Source organism: Esox lucius, chromosome 4, assembly GCF_011004845.1.
Source record: "Esox lucius isolate fEsoLuc1 chromosome 4, fEsoLuc1.pri, whole genome shotgun sequence".
NCBI lineage: Eukaryota > Metazoa > Chordata > Actinopteri > Esociformes > Esocidae > Esox > Esox lucius.
Genome location: NC_047572.1, coordinates 31,723,283 through 31,742,223, shown reverse-complemented (window position 1 = coordinate 31,742,223; position 18,941 = coordinate 31,723,283). Strand labels below are relative to the sequence as shown.

Here is an 18,941-nt window from a genome sequence, read left to right as displayed (position 1 = left end):
TTTAGGTGCTTATTCTCGCCACCCATTTTAACTTTTGAGCTTTTTTATGTTCATTGTCGAAATATTGTGTTATAACTTTGATATACTAACTCTGAAATTCGAGACACTAATTTAAAATGTAAATACAGCACGTAAGTGCGATGTTTCATATTTTTGGGGAAATTTAGAGACCTGGCAGAGGGCACTGGACATAACAGCGTCCTGGATCAGAGCACGTACCAGAACCCATCATAGTTGCCCAATCTGTCGACCATCATGCCTCAGTAAGGTTGAAACAAATGGAGGGTATCAGGGTAATATTGTATGGGGTTCAATGAAAATTCAAGGAAAATCACGTTGGGACAATGAAGCAGGTTTTGAAATCTAACAATTAATCAAGGTTAAAGTTTAGATTGTCAGCTTTTATTTCAGTGATGCACATTATTGGTTTGACCATTTCGAGATGACAACACTGAGTGTAAATAGTCCAGTTCAGGACACCAACAGTTTTTGCTGGGTAATTGGCTTGACGTGTTTGTGGTTAGTGTGTTCCGTTGCATCATATTAGCAGCCTTGATTCTAAGCTTTCCTATTTTCTTTTCGAGTCAGATATTGTTGTCTCCAGGATGATGGGGACCAAAGAGGTGTGAATGTCAAGGAATTCAGAAAGCAAAAAAATCTAAATCAAACCACTGTTTGGAACCTCATTAAAAAAGAAGTAAGCCTAATTGCTGCTAGTTTACATTATGTATATTATTGCTATATTTTAATTCTAACTATGTAGATGTCGTGTGCCATGTTACAATAATTTCATTGTTCAGAATGACGCTGTGTTATTCGGTGCATTTGATAAATAAACGTTGAACTTGCTCTGTCGATCTTAATAATAAGCTTCGTAGACCAAGACATTTCAGCAGTGGATGACAGAAGAATTGTCATTATAATGAATACAAAACATTCTGACAACCCCCTCCCCCCCAATGTCTAGAATGGAAATGCATAACTTCCATCATCTTAATGTAATTAATGTTCAGCCTAATTTGTTATAGGAAATTAACCCAAACAACTAGCTGGCAGGTGATGACTTCCTGGTTTCGGCTTAGAGAATATACACATGTACGTAATGTGATTCTTAAGTTTTCAGAGCAGTTGCCTGAAGATGGATCTGCTGAATGGCCTTTTATCACTTTTTTTCATGTACAGTAACTGACGTAGACATTAAATGTAATACTCTTTCTCTGACACAGTTACAAATATTTTACTTCAAAATGTAACAGTAAAAGGTTCCAAGTTGTACTTTTAAAAACACTTTTCTGACAGAATGCCTACCAACGTATTTAATCGATTATGTTGTGATCATTTTATATTACCATGGAGCAAGACAGGGCAAATAGTCGATCACAGATCGCAACAAACCGCTTCGGATGAGAGAACACATCCTGTGGCTAAAATGACACTCAGGCGTTTATTACTACGGGTAGCAAGCGACAACAGGAGTAAGTAACTAAACATGTAATATAAATTTAATCCGTTTAATGTGTTGTTGAAAACGTTAATCCTGCGAAAAGAATCAATGCTTATCAAGCTATTTTGAGGCCTGACCTTAGCATAGCTAACGTTAGCCAATGTCAATCAGTTTCGCTAACATTGTTTTAGCAAGGTAAGTATTGCTGGTGGGCTGACTAACGAAGTATGGCGACATTGATGACATTCAGATTTAAGTAAGATTGCAATTCACTTTAAAATAGAAAGTAAACATTCATACGAGTCATATAGCTACATGAATAGCCTGCAAGATGGGTATTATTAAAGTTAGCTACTTAGCCAACTTAATGTCAGGCTGTTAATGGTCAATGTAGCCGGGAATAGTATGCAGAATAATATTTATTGAATGATTGTTTTGCAGAGATGGGGATAAAAGAGGACGCACTTGTCTTCCTAGTATTAGTGTAGCCTATTATGCAAATGATTTGACCAGCGTGTCACTTGTGGGGTCTATTATAAGTCAGCAACAAAATACACCCAATGAGTAAAGGACCTCAACCTCACATCTTTATCTGCTGAATTTTCTGTCAGTCAGTCAAATATTGATTCTTAATTCCACTCTCTTTTTACCTTGCAGTTCGAAGTCGGTCTATGTTCACGGCTAGAAAGACAGATCACAGCAATCCCAACTGGCTGGGTGTGGGTCTAGCGTTCGGGTCTTCTGCTTTGCTCTGGGGCCTGGTAATAATGGCTCATCTCTGTCTGGGGTTACACACATTAAGCTACATGACTGTGTGACTTTTGAGACTAACTTTGTTGGCCTATTGATATTAGCAACAGGTATGTATTGCACTATGCCTCTGATTGTACTTTTTTTTTTAACGTTTCTACTCTGCAGCTGTTCAAACAGCACAGCACTGATGTGCACGAGTACAAAGTGAGGAATGGCCTGGAATGAATCGCTATGACAACATGTGAGTCTTACCCTGTTTAACATTCTCTCAGTTTATACATTGCTTGTGTAATGCTTGTTGGACCTTTAAGAAATGTACTGTTCTGCTGCATAAGTACTTGTAAAGACAAATGACTGCTGACTGAATTCCGATTGGCTTATTTTTTTGATGATTACATTGCAAAAGAAAGACCTGATCTAGCCAAATGTTTTGTATTTTATTATATATATTTTGTATCGTTCTTTGCAGGACATTTGTAAGAATCTCTCCGGGTGATTGACCATGTTGATCCGAAGATGTCTTCACATTTATGTCTTCTATATTTGTATTTTGTTTGAATGTTCTGGACATGATACCTAGATAGTAATAAAGATAATACTGTATATGTTTACTTCTCTGTTTTTGTAGAAACCCATATAATCTCTTACGGCATGCTCTTCTAAAGATACAGGAGATACAGAGCTTTACGCTCACCCATGTTGGTGTACACAAATTCTCAGTTGTTGCACAATGAAAAATAACAGAGGGGTTTAATCTAAAATCCCTAACTAGGTGCATGGCCTTGGACGAGTACATACCGAAAACGGCACCATTATATTGAACATTTTAATACAGTAAATATATACATCATTGGTGTGGTGCTTCAGATCAGATGGCCATGTAGAGCCTCATGTAGTCATGGTGGACGTTAGTGTCTCATTTGTAGACAGTATAGAGCACCCTTTCAGTCCAGACAAAGCCTACCAGATAACGATGTGGAGGGGTAGAGTAGCCTGCAACCCGTGCCTCCCCGGTTGTAAACACGTCTGCAGCTTTAGATGATTTGTTCATCTGGTCAAGGGGAAGGCAGGACGCGACATCGGTGTCACTCCAAAACAGACTGCCACAAATTGTCTATGCAATTGAGACATGTTGGTGATTTATAAATCGCTGCCACTTACAGACTATTACTAGCGGAATGTGTAAATAGGCTATCTGAACCGTGTAAATAATGAAATCAATGTCTGTCTAATTCGATTTTATTTGTGCAATAAACGTACACACAGCAAATACATTATACCAAGGAGATGACACAATGATACAAATAAAATACAAGTTTAAATTAGTTTCCACGTACGGGGTTATTTAACCTTTCCTCTTTTTACGTGACGTGTGTGAGTAAAAGGGGAGGTGAAGAACCATTCCAGATAACACATCCAGTGCGGAGCGTAAGCTGAGCCTTGCATCTCACCGCCAGTTCTAGTTCAGCCATTCACTCGGTTTCTGCCCTTCCTCGCTCGGACACACGCCGCATTCCGGTAATTTTTGGATAGGGCCCGGCGATGTTTCTCTGCAGAGCGGCCTGGCAAAGATGTGGGCCTTTGGCAAGGAATTCAGTCCACCAGTTATCTAGAGATTGTAAGTATTGCATAATGTGTCAAATGATATAGAGATATTATCACACAATATACAGATCTGTTGTAAAATGGCAGCTGCATAGCCCTGTTGGTTTACATTCCTCGGTAGGATAGGCTACCTGATGTATAGGTAGCGAAATATGCATAGCCAATATTGCAGAAGAGAACATTTTGTTCTCATGTGGGTTTGCTTTGCTAAAACAGTCGCATCCCATATTGAAAGATGGCACCGGTGTGACAGGGCAGGGGAACTGAAGGTCAATTAGAATGTTGACCACTTGTGCTTCAAATCTATTTGGTTTTCAGTTTGATTATTGGAGCGTTACAGTTTAACGTCCTCGTCTGCATGTCAAAATTAACTTAAATTATCCTAAACCAAGCGTGACGATTCTTGCTATTTTGTTACGGAACGTAATTCAACGGTTACTATGCAGACTTGGCGGTAGGCTGCTGTGCCAAATGTTTTTTTTTTTTAAACATCTCCTCTCCAACCTTTAGATTACTTTAATTGACGTCGGTGACTGTTCGTTATATCGAGGACGGTTAAACGCTCTATGTGAGTTACGAACCGCACACTGCAGTGACTACACTGTAGTTACATATCGTTGTTTTTTTTTTTTTTAACACATGCGACCTTCAAAGGAACAATTGGAATATGGTTCCGGTTTGTGTACACGTGTTAAATAACGTGTTACGGTGGTCTCAACGTATAGACTGCTGACACAGCCTGGCGTCTCACATCGTGCACTTCTCTCCGCGTGAGCGCGCCCCAATGAATTTGCTTTCTCCAGAAGAACAGAATATAGTTGCACAATTCCTACGCCTCTTTCTGCCTTCATGAGTTTGAACAATAATTCGGGAAACAATATACTAGTATGTTGTTTTCACATATCTATATACTGACATGCTCAGTTTCTTAGATGGTTGACTATTTGCACATTATGCTGTCATCCCCCTGCGTTCCACTCACATTTAGTTGCATGTCTACACACTTGCTTACATGGCATTTCTCATTCAGTGCTGTAGCCCCTGGGATTTATTGTTCTTGGACAACGGCCCAAGGGCTAAGTCCGATAGCAACATGACGGCGCGCGTGCCTCGGTGCGAGTGCGTAGAACGCTGGGCCATAAGCACCCAGGCACGCGAACACAGACATGCAAACAGGTCTAGTGTCCTGCTGTCACTCACAATTCGTGGCCATTCAGGTTTCACTGGCCTCTGGTTTGTGCCAGGGGGGGGGTGAGGGGGGGTCTTTCCTCCCTTAGACCAGTACATAGGCACAAGGCAGCTATCATAACATAATCTTCTGAGATAATGACCTGCAGCCTCATGCATTCACACATCCACGCCTTTTAACCTTATGACTATTGTGAGGGTTTAACAGATTAACTGGTATAAATAACATGAGAGAATGTAATAAGGACCCACTGAATGGATTACAGGAATCTGTAATCCATTCTCACTTTATTTTGAAAGGAGATGCACTACTGTAATTATTTATAAGGTGCAACATTGTTCTGTCCTAGTAGTAGTAGTAATGATTAAGATGAAATGTAGCTTTCTCCCACTGGGCTGGATGGCTCGTTATACCCCTCATCCTGGGTAACATAATCAACTTAATTAGTTTGTTCATTAGCCGGTTCCCCTTTACGTGAAATGTATTCCTGAATCGTCCATACTTCTGCTGCTGAATTGCTAGTCTTCCTCGTTGTGTCGACTGGTAATACGCTACATGTGCCAGCAGGACTAGGTTCTGGTTTTGGGGATCCTGTTTGGTGCATAACAGGCAGTGTGAGGTCCTTTACATTCGCTCATTGTGGCCGGCTCTTGCTGTTGCTTGTAAATGGGTGGAACTGTACACTTCTTATTCACTACTTGACACGGTTGTTTTTAATTGTGCAAGCCTGTCTGCAGTGCACGCTAGGCGTGAGACTAGGTGTGTTTATGTCGGTCCACTGTCTTTGAATCGTACGGTTCTGTGCGTGCGTGTTTGTGGTGTAGTAAGTCTGTCTACAGTTGTTTTTGTGTGTGCTGTGCTTGTGTCCATGGTGAGTGTGACTGTCTGCGGACAGAAAAGGGTATTGACCTACAAAATGACTGTAAGGAAACTATTGACTCCGGTCCAAGTCTTGGCATAGTAAACAGCAGAGATTTCCCGATGATGTAATAGGTGTCAGGCAAAGCATAAAGTGAAAAAACCCCTTGTGCAAAGTATCCTAAACCTGTTGCAGGGGAAATATTTTCATACATTTTATTTGGTGCCTTTTATTACATTTCTGACTTTGGCAAATACACCATATCCAATAGATGTAATCTTTTACATAACTATTTTAAACATTATTCTTTTCACGACTCATTAGTGTGCTTTAACGTGTTGTAATTCACCCAGGATTTCAGTAAGGAAGCATTGTTGAGAATCTTTAACAGGCAACTTTAAAAATAGCTGAAGTATACCCAGAACTTCCCTACAGTAAGAGAATGTAGGTTGACAGGGGATGCATTTTGCTCTGACACTCAGGACAGAATCCATCACTTCAGAGACATCGGGAACACTTAGCATTATGCCCAACTGTAAACCAACTCCATTCTCACGAGAAAACCATAGGTTTAGTGTTGCTACTGAGAACTACGTTAATGCACACAATGCCTTTGAGAAGAGAGCTTTCTCACTCCAACATGTTGGTGTGATGTCAAACGGATATGAACCTTCACGCTCACTCCGCTCTTGTACAGCAGGCCACCTCATCATCCCCAGATCCAAGCTACGGAGCTTTGGTGATAGGGCATTTTCCAGGGTTGCTCCCCGGCTCTGGAACTCACTGCCACAATCCATCCTTGACTCTGACTCTATTAACACCTTCCGACTACGCCTTAAGCCATTTCTGTTTAAACAAGCCTTCCCATAGCCCCTTTGTTGTTGTATATTTTATTTCTCAGTGTTCTTTGTTTTGCTTGTTTTTGTAAAGCGTCTTTGGGTCATTGAAAAGCGCTATATAAATCCCATGTATTATTATTATTATTATTATTATGTCACAGGGCAGAGCTACACAGCTTACTCCATCTTTCAGTGTTTTTTGTTGTTGTTGCTGTGTCTCACGTAGACCCAACTAATCGATACAGAATTATTTTTGCCAACTATCAACGATATCGATTAGTTGTTGCAGTCCTACTTCGGACACATGATTAGCAAAGGGTTTATTATCCACTAATTGAATTTAAGCGAGACTGAGATATAGGAGACAGTTCGTTCTAAGCACTGGAGTGAAACACAGACTTTGGTTAACTCTTGAACCTTGTAAGTTGAGTCAGGACAACAGGAACACCAAACGCAACAAAAAGCCAGTGATTGTGTTTCAACAAATTCTGACGTTACGGCTTCGATGCTGTAAATCCATCCTACTGCATCCAGCCAGGGTCCATCTCATGTCCAACTAATTCAGCTCTGGAAAAAATTAAGACCACTTTTTCCTTTCCAAAAAAGTTGAAAAGGAAGGTTTTGAGTGAGGAACAGAAAGGTTCAAATTAAGAGACCACTGCAAATTTAACGCTTCTGTTCCTCAGATGGAGGAGCCTTCAATGTTTCCTCCTCGCGGACGACCACTCAAGAAGGCTCAGCTCACTGAGTTTTGCGCTGTGACCTTTATTGACCTTTTCTGTTTGTTTTGCAGTTGTGCCTCGACGACAGATGTCGTCGGTTCCCGGTGGTGCTGGCGATAACATCATCTACGCCCTGCTGTGCGGTGGAGCCTTCGCCGGAGCCATTGCCTACGTAAGTCCACGCCTCATGATTTAAGTTGAACCGTTTGAGTTCTGATGACGTCTTGGGTCATAGGTCAGATATAATACTAGATTTCCAGGCCTGTTTCACAAGCCTTTTGCAGTAGAATGTGCCGTGTTTTGTTCCGTGGCGTGGCCAATGCTGCCCTCAGGACTGTGGGAAGATAATGTTGAGGCTAATGTTGAAAATATCGCTGTTGTATTTTATTCAACAGACGTACAGCACCGTGACCACAGACCACGCCAGATTCAATGACCGTGTGGCGAATATGAAGTTTAATTCAGAGACTGAGTGGGTGCCCAAACCCTGGCCTCCTAAGAGTAAGTCTTTCCTCACCCATCATCGTACCTCACCCGTCACCATTCCTCACAACCTCAGCTGATCTGGCACGTTGTTGCGTTGTCCCATGCACACTATTCAGTCATGGTTAGCACGGTGTCTCTGTGCCAGCCCTATCTGTGTCAGAGGGAGGGAGGGAGGGAGGGAGAGACAAGCTAGGGATTGTGGGACAGGAGACCTGGATAATCCTCGCCTCCCAGGAACGTCACTTAGGGAGCGTGCACATGCTCGTAAAGCTGTAGCCGGACTAGTCAGTCTGTCATCTTTATCTGCCCTTGGAGAGATATCTTTGTTGCTGGGTTTATTTACGTAGAGACACAGAGTCATACTGATTGTGTCCCTGTAACAGAGGGTTTATAACTTCAGCAGACAGACAGGGCAGCCCAGTCAGTTCATCAGCATTGTGTGTATGCCTTGAAACAACAAGGTCCGTCATTTTGACCAGACCAACATGGACACTGGTCGGGCAGATGTTCAGTGTTTAGGGAAACCGTGGAAGCCCTGCATATCTCAAATCATCCTAAGATCTGTGTTTATCCTCTGCCCAAATCACATCCTACAACCAGAAACTACTGCCCAAGACTGTCCTGTCTGCAGTTGCTGAAACTTGCCTATTTATTGGCACTAGTGGAGGTTCAAAGGAACAGCCGCTGAGCCGGCATGAGATTAGATATCTTAGTGGCTTTTATTATCCACTCTGTAATGAATGTTTATTTTGTTGTGCTTCACCATAACAAACCCCCGTCTCTGGAGATGTTATCATTCCTGATGCACGTGGCTGTCATCCCCATAGACACTCATGCAATCTCACTCTCACGTTAAGATGTAAACGAAGCCACATGTGTAACATAACGCCATGTAGTGTGTAGTCCCTATAATCCATACTCTTCCTAGGCTACAGTCCGTCTAGTCCATACCCTGAAAATATGTAACCCGTCATTCTGTTCTGTTTCCAGGCCGAGAGGAGGAAGAGGAGGGTGAGTTCCTTTGCATGCCTCTACAGTGTGTTTAATTTGTCGCGATCACTCACTGGCAGCACGATAACTAGATTTGGAATAAGGGAACTTCGGCATGGATTTTATTGCAATTTTTTTCACTGATCACATTAAAACCTGTGTTTGTCTGTATGCACACGCACAGTCTTGGTTTTTCTTGGAACACGTTCACAAAACGTTGTCACAATTCTGAGAACCAATTTTGGGGAACGTTTGGATTTGTGGGCTCTGAATGGAATGCATTGCCTCTCTGTGACTGGGCAGAATGCTGTAACGTCAGGATTATCTACAGTACAGTAATTAGTCATGACTCCACTCATTGTAGAGTTCCTGAATCCTCATTGGTTAGTCCACACAGAGGACCAATCATTGATTATCATGCCTACTCTTGGAGGTCACCCTGTTTTGGTTAACCGCGTGAGCTGTGTAGAAGCGTGTCCTGCAAGGCTACTTTGGCCTAGCCCTGTCCCAAGAACTGTTCGCACTGATGAAAAGTTCATCCATGCCATTTTAGAGCCGCAAGCACAAGAACTTGGAAGAGTCTTGTGCTGGGCAGGGTTTGTTCTGGGTGCTGTTAGCAAAACCCATTGTGGCTAACGGATAGCGACGAAAAGCATAGCGGAGAATGTTACAGGGCTCAATTGCGTCAAAGCTTGCCAAGCTAACCTTTGCCAAGTGGGCTAGCTGATGCAAACTAGATATCTGTGTGGCTAAATAACAATACTACTGTGTCCAGAGTGAGGTCTGGAGTGATACAAACAAACCGCTGTGCTGTAAGTGAACAAGAGTTAGTCATCACAAGGAAAAAATGAAAATTGGCAGTGAGGGGGAATGTTGCATTATGTTGGTTCCCCTGTTGTCTCCTAACCAGTGTTCACAAGGAATGTAATGAGTAATTGAAAGAGCACTTGAAGGACCTTTCATTATTAATAGTTTAACTGGACTCTTCGTCATTTAGAGGTGTGGATCTGACTTCATCTGCCTTACCCTAACCTGATCCTATTGGCTGAAATTCCTGTTTATCATAACAGGAGGCTCCCAGTGTTGACCCAAATCTTTTCCTACTGGACAACCCACCCCAAAACATGTGCCCAATCCCTCCTGTCTCACACTTGACCCCTCCACCTCCCCTTTTTTTTTTTATAAATCTCTACCACAATGAGGTCAAACAGGGATGATAGGTGGTTGTCTTAGTGCAACTGATATATTCACTGTAGTCTTAAATCTCAAAATCTGAAAGACTTTTTTAATATATGTAAGTTTTTTTTATAAATATTTGTTTATATATGTGTGTATATGTATGTGTGTATATATATGAATCTCAAAATGTGTTTAAGTTTTATAGGATAGACAGCAAGGATGGAGTGTGTGATGTATTGGTGGTGGGCTGGAATCAGTACCCCCTGTTGCTGTGGCTAACATACAGTTACGATACTGCTGTAGTATTATTTTTTTAAGTCTTAAATCTCGGATGGTTTATATATCTATCTTTTTTTATTTGATTAACTTGTGTTTTTGTGGCCTCTTACAGGATGGATTAATGTTAATGGATAAATGTGTAGAAAGAAACAAGACTTCCTCAACTTTAAATAAAACCACCTGGCTTGACACTGTTTATTACTGAACTTCCAGGTACTGGTAGCTTTGGTTGGATGGTAAGATTTACCATCTTTATTCACTCATCTGCAACTCCAGACCCATCCTTACCCTCTGACCCCTGACCCTGTCACTTTAAATTAGTTCCCATCCCTTTGTAGTTTATTTGATTTTTGCATCCCTGTTTTTGTCTTTGAGTTTGCATGTGGTTCTGAAGTGAACTGTTATCTGCTGTGGTTTGCTTTGCTGGGGTTTTGCCCCGTCAGCCTGGGTCCATATGACTGGTCGAAGGTGTGTAGTGGAATGGGCATCAGATCGCGTGCGTGTGTGCGCTCAGAATAAAGAAGAACTGGCTATGAATTATTTTTTAAATTTAATATACTTTTCAGGATAAAAATAAATGCAGTTAATCTTAATATATGCTGTTAGTAGTAATTCCCATGGCCTGCTAATACGTAACAGTACATTTGCATTTTTGTTGTTGTCTTGGAATAGCATGGTTTACTGAGGCATTGTGGCTATGGTGAGCGTCAAAGAAAGAGGCTTTCCTGATATACTTTCACAACCTTTCCTCTCCTTGGTCTCAGGTGAAAAAGCGTCAGCCGGCGATGAAGGAGACGAGGCTTCGGCTGAGGTTGAAGATGCCACGGTGGAGGCAGAGGCAGCCTCTGAAGAACCTGCTATCGAAGCAGAAGCAGCAGCGGAGGAAGTTGCAACTTTTGAGACCGAGCCAACTGTCGAGGGTGTGGTAGAGGCAGAAACCGAGATTGTGGTGGGGGAGATCGCAGAGGCTGTCGCAGAGGTCGCTGCGGAGGTTGTCGAGGTGGCAGCTGAGGTAGAGGCGGCGGCAGAGGAAGTGGCCAGCGTGGCAGAGGCTGCGGAGGAGGAAGTGGCCAGCGTGGCAGAGGCTGCGGAGGAGGCAGCGGAGGAAGTGGCCAGCGTGGCAGAGGCTGCGGAGGAGGCAGCGGAGGAAGTGGCCAGCGTGGCAGAGGCTGTGGAGGAGGCAGCTGAGGCTGTAGCCGCGCCCACTCTGGCCGAGGAGGCGGTTGTCGTGGCTGAACCGGAGATCAACGGTACGGAGCCAGAGGAAGAGGCAGCCCCTGCTGAGTAACATACAGCCCCCCCCACCAGGAGGCACACACTGTCCATAACCACCAGCCTAACACACACAGAGACACACACATTATGCTAGGACAGAAACAACAGGGAGGTGTATACTGATCCCACCTGATGCTCAAACCTCTAGAGCAAAATCTCCTTAGATGTAACCCTTCTTTTCTCCAAAACCCTTTATTTATAGATTGGGTGGGTAGAGTCTGTTCAGAGGGGAGGATTTGTGACTAGCATGGATATGAATGTGAGAAGAGGGGGAACTGTGGTTTATTATGTTCTTTTCCCCCTTTCTTCACACCAGAAGCTTTAGGATGTTTGTGTGTGGATTGAGGTTTTTTAGGTGCTTCAGTCTCTGCTGGCTGTGTACAGATTCCCAGAGAGAGTAAAAGCAAAGTGAGGCACCCCCCCCCCCCCCCACCCCGAAATGGATCATAACAGCACATTGTCGCCGACCCAGTGACCCTTTATGAAGTGACATTGTCACACAGACTCTGTTGGCCTGTAGCGGTTCGCCACCAGAACCAACATGAAATGTTACCAACAACAGATTCCTTGCTCCGGTAAGGGCCTAATCACATTAGCGAGAGTGTTCGGGTAGAGGAGACATCTCTGTTTAGATAAATTCAATGTATAAACATTTTAGATACAGGGCCAGTGGAATTTGGCGAACAACACGACATGCGCAGTGCCTTTGTCCCGACCAAAATCTGATATTGCAACCAGACAAGATCAGAATCTTGGTTTCTGCAGTGGACCGGGAAACCTACAATCCGCACATCACCTCTCACTGCGCTGCAATACAAATTGGGCAACGCCATCTATTCACACTGCAGCAATTGGTGTTGGGGGGGGGGCGGGGGGGGGCCTCTTGCGAAAAGCTCACATGTTACCTTGGAAGGTAATCCGTGAGACTTTTCCAAGTTTACATTATTGAGCATAATTTTGTATCTCTATTGTTTATATTTTGTGAAAAACTCTGAGAATCTCGCAGAATGTGATTAGGCCCTAGACCTCCTGCATTCACCGCTACTCACCCTCAGCTTTCTGTTCCACTGACCTCATGTGTCAACAACCTCCAACCTCTAACCAGGCTTAGCTCTTACAAGCCCGACGAAGCGTACAAACAGCAAAAGACCTCAAGCCCTTCATTTGATTGTTGTTTTGTTTGTCATGTGTATGGCCCAGTCAATGGCCAACCAACCACTAAAACACTCAGGCTTTATTTGGGAGAAATCATATTTACAACTGTACTTTCTTTAAGCCTCTGATGCTTCTCTGCCAGATATCACCAAGTTGGTACATGCCGATGTAATGTCAAGCTTTACTCAACCCAACCCACTTTGCATCTCATGTGGCTGTGGCAGCTTTTGTTTGTAGACTACTCTCAAACCTGTGCAAGCTCTGTAATTGTACCAAAATAAATGTTTTCATTATTAGTCTGTGAACTGATACTTGGAGGGAATGACCGGGTTGGGTTAAAGCGTGAGGAACTCAGCCATCTGGTCATTCACGTTTTTGCACCTTTTAAACTAGCTAACGCCGTGATTAGTCCTGTGATTGGTCAAGGGAATTCATCGAGCCGCACAATAAAATTATTGAGAAACTGAAAAGAACCGTTCCTGTGTTTAATTTGTTTGAATTTGGTTTGCTTGCGCTAATGCACAATGCTAGTGTATTCGGTATTTTCCATCACAAGAAATGGATGAAAAGACATCACTTTTCCATAAAGTTATGTTTTAATTGCATACATATTAAACAAATCTTTTTGATTTCTAAAAGTATACTGTAACAACCGGGAAATGTCCGTTATTTAAGCTGTAGATTTGTTTTCGCCCAATGAGTTGAAAAGTGATTTACCTCAAGACTAGTACACTAATCAGGAGAGCCTCCCTATGTGGAATAAATTCAAAACAAATGTTTCAAAAACTAATTAATTATTCCATTGGTATGTGTATTCCTTTGTGATATTTGGCAGGAAGGCATTTCATTTGTGGTGACCTCTTAACAAATGGTGCACACTGTAAAATACTCTTGATGCTTCTTGAAGGTTTCGTTTTTACATTCGAGATTACTCCTGACACATTACATCGCATGCACATGATGTTGCGTGCACACCGTCTGGGGATTTCTTGTGTACACTTTCATTCCACACACTTCCTTCAACTGCGCCGCTCTCTCTAGCCTCTGTTCCGTTCAGTGTTTTTCCCCTGTGACATGGGACGCCAGCCTGTCTTTACCGTGTCTGGCACCTGTGTCCATAGCACGTCTTCCCTTTCAGCTGTAGTAGATTTAGTTAGTCTGGGATAGCATCTTAACCCATCAACAGCCACCCTATTTCATGTCGTCACTAACTGCCCTGCTGGGCGCATTGTCGCCGTATCCTGTTGGCGCCTGCGTTGGTCATGTGAGGTTTGATGCATGCAAGGGAGGAACTCCATGTTACGTGACTGTGAGTGATGTCTGGGCGCTCGGTTCTTTTTTGCAGCTCTTTCAGCAGTATCTACTTTGGATGCGACGACTGTCGCTGAAGTGGTTCTGCCTGTTGTAGGAGTCAAGGAGACTGCACTGGCTGCTGAAGAGGCCTCAGCTAAGCTTGCACCAGAAGAGGAGGTGCCAGCTGAGCTTGCACCAGAAGAAGAGGTGCCAGCTGAGATTATTCCGGTAGAGGTGGCACAAGCAGTGGATGAGGAGGTCTCAGCTGAGGTTGCACCAGTAGAGGAGGCGCAAGCTGAGGTTAAACCATTAGAGGAGATGCCAGCTGAGTTTGAATCAGTAGAGGAATTGCGAGTTGAGGCTGCAGCAGTAGAGGAGTCCTCAGTTGAGGCTGCACCAGTAGAGGAGTCCTCAGTTGAGGCTGCACCAGTAGAGGAGTCCTCAGTTGAGGCTGCATCAGTAGAGGAGACCTCAGTTGAGGCTGCATCAGTAGAGGAGACCTCAGTTGAGGCTGCATCAGTAGAGGAGACCTCAGTTGAGGCTGCATCAGTAGAGGAGACCTCAGTTGAGGCTGCATCAGTAGAGGAGACCTCAGTTGAAGCTGCATCAGTAGAGGAGAAACCAGTTGAGGCTGCACCAGTAGAGGAGAAACCAGTTGAGTCTGCACCAGTTGAGTCTGCACCAGTAGAGGAGGCACCAGTTGATGCTGCACCAGTAGAGGAGGCGCCAGTTGAGGCTGCGCCAGTTGAGGCTGCACCAGTTGAGGACGGGCCAGTAGAGGAGGCATCAGTTGAGCCCGCACCATTAGAGGAGGCGCCAGTTGAGACCGCACCAGTAGAGGAGGCGCCAGTTGAGGCCGCGTCAGTAGAGGAGGCGCCAGTTGAGGCCGCGTCAGTAGAGGAGGCGCCAGTTGAGGCCGCGTCAGTAGAGGAGGCGCCAGTAGAGGCCGCGCCAGTTGAGGCCGCGCCAGTAGAGGAGGCGCCAGTTGAGGCCGCACCAGTAGAGGAGGCGCCAGTTGAGGCTGCACCAGTAGAGGAGGCGCCAGTTGAGGCTGCACCAGTAGAGGAGGCGCCAGTTGAGGCTGCACCAGTAGAGGAGGCGCCAGTTGAGGCTGCACCAGTAGAGGAGGCGCCAGTTGAGGCCGCACCTGTAGAGGAAGCATTAGCTGAAGTTGCACCAGTAGAGGAGGCGCCAGTTGAGGCTGCACAAGCAGAGGAAGCATTATCTGAAGTTGCACCAGTAAACGAGGCCCCATTTGAGGTTGCACCTGTAGAAGAGGACTCAGCTGAGGTTGCACTAATAGAGGAGGTCTCTGCTGAGGTGGGACCAGCAGAAGAGGAAGCGCCAGCTGAGGTTGCACCTGTAGAAGAGGACTCAGCTGAGGTTGCACTAATAGAGGAGGTCTCTGCTGAGGTGGGATCAGCAGAAGAGGAAGCGCCAGCTGAGGTTGTACTAGTAGAAGACACTCCAGTAGAGGCTGCTGAGGATGTGCCAGTAGAAGATGCTGTAATAGAGGCTGCTGAGAGTGCACCAGAAGAGGAAGACTCAGATGAGATTGCAGTAGTAGAAGATGCTCTAGTAGAGCCTGTGAAGGATGCACCAGCAGAAAATGCTCTAGTGGATGATGATCCTGAAGAGGAAGCCTCAGCAGAAGATGCACTAGTAGAAGTTATTCCAGTTGAGGTACAGGTGCCCAAAAAGGAGTACATTGTAGTGGTGCTGGAGGGATCAGCCAAGACAGACAAGAGGCCCAAAGTCCTGGGGGTTGGCCCAATGACTGGCAGGATCATCCCTGCCCTGGATGACGAAGAAGCCCCTGCTGCTGAGGTAAAAGGTAATTTCACGACTAATAGCACAATCCCAAAATGGTGCAGCGTTAGAAACACTGCCTCGCTGTTCAGCTGTGTAATTGCAACCAGGAGTTGAAATCACGGTCACCAAGAATGCCGTGGGGCCTAGAATGGGTCGGTATAAATTGGATCTGCACTGTCCGGAGTAGGTAGTCATTGGTGTCAGACAAAATTACTTTGGCTTATAGTGCTTAGTTATGTTCTTGTTGTGTTTACTTCCTGGTTGAGGTGCAGAGTGATTAACAAGTAGAAAAGTTCAGCAAGATGTTCTTTAGAGTGGTGGTTCCTAACCAGGTGCTTGAAAACACTCATTACAACATCGGCATACTAGTAAAAATAATATTACGGGGTACTTCAGGGGTTTTCGGAGCAAGGCACAATTCTGTTGGTGGTACAGTAATTGAAAATGGTTGGGAAACACTGCTTTAGAGGACACTTCTTAATCTTTGACTCTCCTGAGCTTGTCGGGGGCTGCTGTGTTGATACCTTACGCACGTATTGAACTCGGGAGCAGCGAAGAAAAAAAATACAAATAAAAATAAAATAGTTCCAACCAGCTGATCCGTAGAATGTCCGATGTTTTGGGTGAGTATGACACCATGCGGATGAGTCCAGGCGAGAGGTGTCGTTACGTTGGCAGTCGTGGTTTTGTGATCAAATGTGACCCACCCACTTCTGTCTTCAGGCCAAGCGACGGCTGCTTAGGATGCAGATGCAATAGCACCAACCGACAGGTACTAAGTTCTACTACGATTGTCTCCTGAAGTCTGCATTCTTTTTGGGAGGGTTTAGGGGTTGTAGTACAATGCAATAATTATTCTCTTGGTGAATGGATGCCTACTTAAGTGCATTGCTATTTCTGCCTGCGCTGTGTCATGCAGCAGATTTGATAGTTTGTATGTTTCTCTTCTTTTTCTTCAACACAGTAGGCACCCGGAGCCCCTAGATGTTATGTTCTTGTCCTGTGGAAGAAAAGGGACGTGCCTTCCTCCTCCCCTGACACTCAAGCTTTCTCCTTGACCCCTCTACACCATTTGACCCCTAACCTCTGTCGTTGACCATGGATATTTATCTGTGGTGTTCAGATAGTGTTTTCGGATAGTGCCTGCTTTATGAAAACAAATGATCTGATTGGTCTTTCTAGATGTATGAGACCTGTTACACAAAGAGGAATGCTTCTATTGTACCACATCAGTTACAAAAATTGTTACAAATAGGCCTTACAGCCACATGGAGTTATAGTACAATATGAAAAAACGATCTTCCTTTTTAGATTTTCAAAGACAGCAAATCTCTGGGAGTTTAGAGCTGGTTTTGCACAATTTACGTTACTTAACCTAGTCAGTTTAATTTTACAGTTTACAACTTTGATATGGTCAGCCAAACGCTAATTATATATTCGGGGAATGCAAAAACAATCCCAGGATGCCATGTGTTGCATATCTAGCAACATTTTCTTACATTGGGTTATATTTGGCCTTGGAAAAAACATTCTCGGTTGGCACCAGGAGAATATAGACAATTCAGGACAATCTGACATCTTCAGTCTGGTAGTTTGTTCATGCTTAGGCTACTCCTGTAGCTCTTTATTTAAAGCTTGATAGGATATTTAAAATTTTCAAATCGCACACTGGTCATGCCATTGACCACCCCACAAGTTTACATTACCTCAGAAACCTCAAAGTAGTTTGAACCCAGTGGCGTTTGTGTTATTACCACGCAATGTTAAGCCACCAGAATTCAACCACCGGATGTTGCCGGTGCTGCGCGGGACAAAGTGTGTTGTTAGTGTGACCAGCATTTTATACTCAGGTTTTTGCCCTTTGAGCCAATTCCAATGTGAACATAATAAGTATTTAACTTTCAAACGCCTGTAAATCATTCTCGAGTCACTGGCTTCTTTTTAGGAGACGTATTAGGGCTCCCACACTACCTCCGTTTCCGCTTTTATTTTAGCCAGTGATTCACAGACCTTAAAAGTGCAGTCACACTGTTACAGTTCAGCAAACCGTCGAGTTGCAAGAATCATTGAACTAACATCGGGAAACATAACTAGCCAGTCGAGTTTACATTCAGTAATGTCTTTTCAGGCTGGACTCCGTAGCGTAGTCCATAATGTCACTGTTCAACAAGATTTCATAAGGCAGACACTTTCATCTCTTTACTTTCTCCCTCCCACTCTGCTCAGAACTACGACTATATAAAAACCGGTTGTGTTAGACAATCCATTTAACTGTGTATTGTGATAACCTGTATATGGAATAGGGGAAAGCCATGATTTCAGTAGGTTGCATGTTGTCTGAGCCTGATTAAAAAATGGGGGATGAAAGTAGAATTTCTACACAGCTTTCAGGCATGTGTGGGTGCATTAATGAATACATGATGAGTCAAGTATAGGATACTTATCTTCTTTTCAAATCTCTGACTTCTCTCACTCATAAATGTATGTTCAACTTTTATCATGACCTGTTAAAATACTTTGTGGACTAATAACACAGGGCAGGTGCAGATATATTTTTACATCTCACTTTCCCCCATTCCCTCAGTATTATATTTTATTTCTTGAAATGTTACCCGTGCTTGAATAGGTACCAAGACCGTTGATAAGAAATGAATGTTAACTTGTACCTAATTAAGGGGTGGGGTAAATAAGTCTGTATTAAAATGAGGAGGCGGATTTCGTGTGAGGTATGTATGATATGTGTATGTTGGCCTGTTCTGTCTGGTGTGTGGATGGCATCACAATGCTCACCGGACTAGTGTAGGCCAGAAACTGTGACTGTTGGTGAAATATTGTTTTCTGAAAATAAAGAGGGAATCAAAAAGGAAAATGTCGCTTTCATAGATTGCTTATCTTCAGTACTGAAACATATTTCACATTTCTGCTACTGAAAATGCATCATGGCACATCATTTTCTTCACTTTCCCTACTAGGCTGCAGAATTGGCGGACGAGATTCCAAAATACAACAAAACATTCAGCCTGATATAGGCATTCATCATTCAGTAAAAACAATCGATGTA

At 43.7% G+C, this 18,941-nt stretch overlaps 1 protein-coding gene and 1 long non-coding RNA gene across 7 annotated transcripts; both read left to right on the top strand.

The window, feature by feature from the left end:
* Positions 1 to 248: 248 nt before the first annotated feature.
* LOC109615688 lies at positions 249 to 2,132 on the top strand. Of its 2 annotated transcripts, XR_002196669.3 has the most exons (5): positions 249 to 263; positions 585 to 697; positions 1,029 to 1,095; positions 1,361 to 1,475; positions 2,102 to 2,132. It is a non-coding gene; the product is annotated as an uncharacterized LOC109615688 (long non-coding RNA). The 2 variants fall into 2 exon arrangements; XR_002196670.2 differs by lacking the exons at positions 249 to 263; positions 585 to 697; positions 1,029 to 1,095 and adding an exon at positions 1,186 to 1,203.
* A 1,442-nt stretch (positions 2,133 to 3,574) lies between these two features.
* On the top strand, positions 3,575 to 18,749 carry si:ch211-235e9.8 (uncharacterized protein LOC100002196 homolog). 5 transcript variants are annotated; one of them, XM_034291864.1, is made up of 9 exons: positions 3,575 to 3,815; positions 7,483 to 7,583; positions 7,807 to 7,912; positions 8,888 to 8,908; positions 11,110 to 11,471; positions 11,514 to 11,595; positions 14,121 to 15,895; positions 16,604 to 16,652; positions 16,845 to 18,749. In XM_034291864.1, exons 1-8 carry the CDS (start codon positions 3,740 to 3,742, stop codon positions 16,637 to 16,639), a joined length of 2,559 nt encoding a protein of 852 aa, XP_034147755.1. In that variant the 5' UTR covers positions 3,575 to 3,739; the 3' UTR covers positions 16,640 to 16,652; positions 16,845 to 18,749. The 5 variants fall into 5 exon arrangements, with proteins under 5 accessions (XP_034147755.1, XP_034147756.1, XP_028975257.2 ...); XM_034291865.1 differs by having other exon boundaries at positions 3,576 to 3,815; positions 11,110 to 11,595; positions 14,121 to 15,136; positions 15,197 to 15,895; XM_029119424.2 differs by having other exon boundaries at positions 3,576 to 3,815; positions 11,110 to 11,595; positions 14,121 to 15,328; positions 15,422 to 15,895.
* The last annotated feature ends 192 nt before the right edge of the window (positions 18,750 to 18,941 follow it).

Coding starts and splice junctions, on each gene's coding strand:
- si:ch211-235e9.8 (XM_029119420.2), top strand. CDS start 3,740: ATGTTTCTCTGCAGAGCGGCCTGGCAAAGATGTGGGCCTTTGGCAAGG. Junction 8,909..11,109: donor CCGAGAGGAGGAAGAGGAGG/GTGAGTTCCTTT, acceptor CCTTGGTCTCAG/GTGAAAAAGCGTCAGCCGGC. Junction 15,896..16,603: donor AAGAAGCCCCTGCTGCTGAG/GTAAAAGGTAAT, acceptor TTCTGTCTTCAG/GCCAAGCGACGGCTGCTTAG.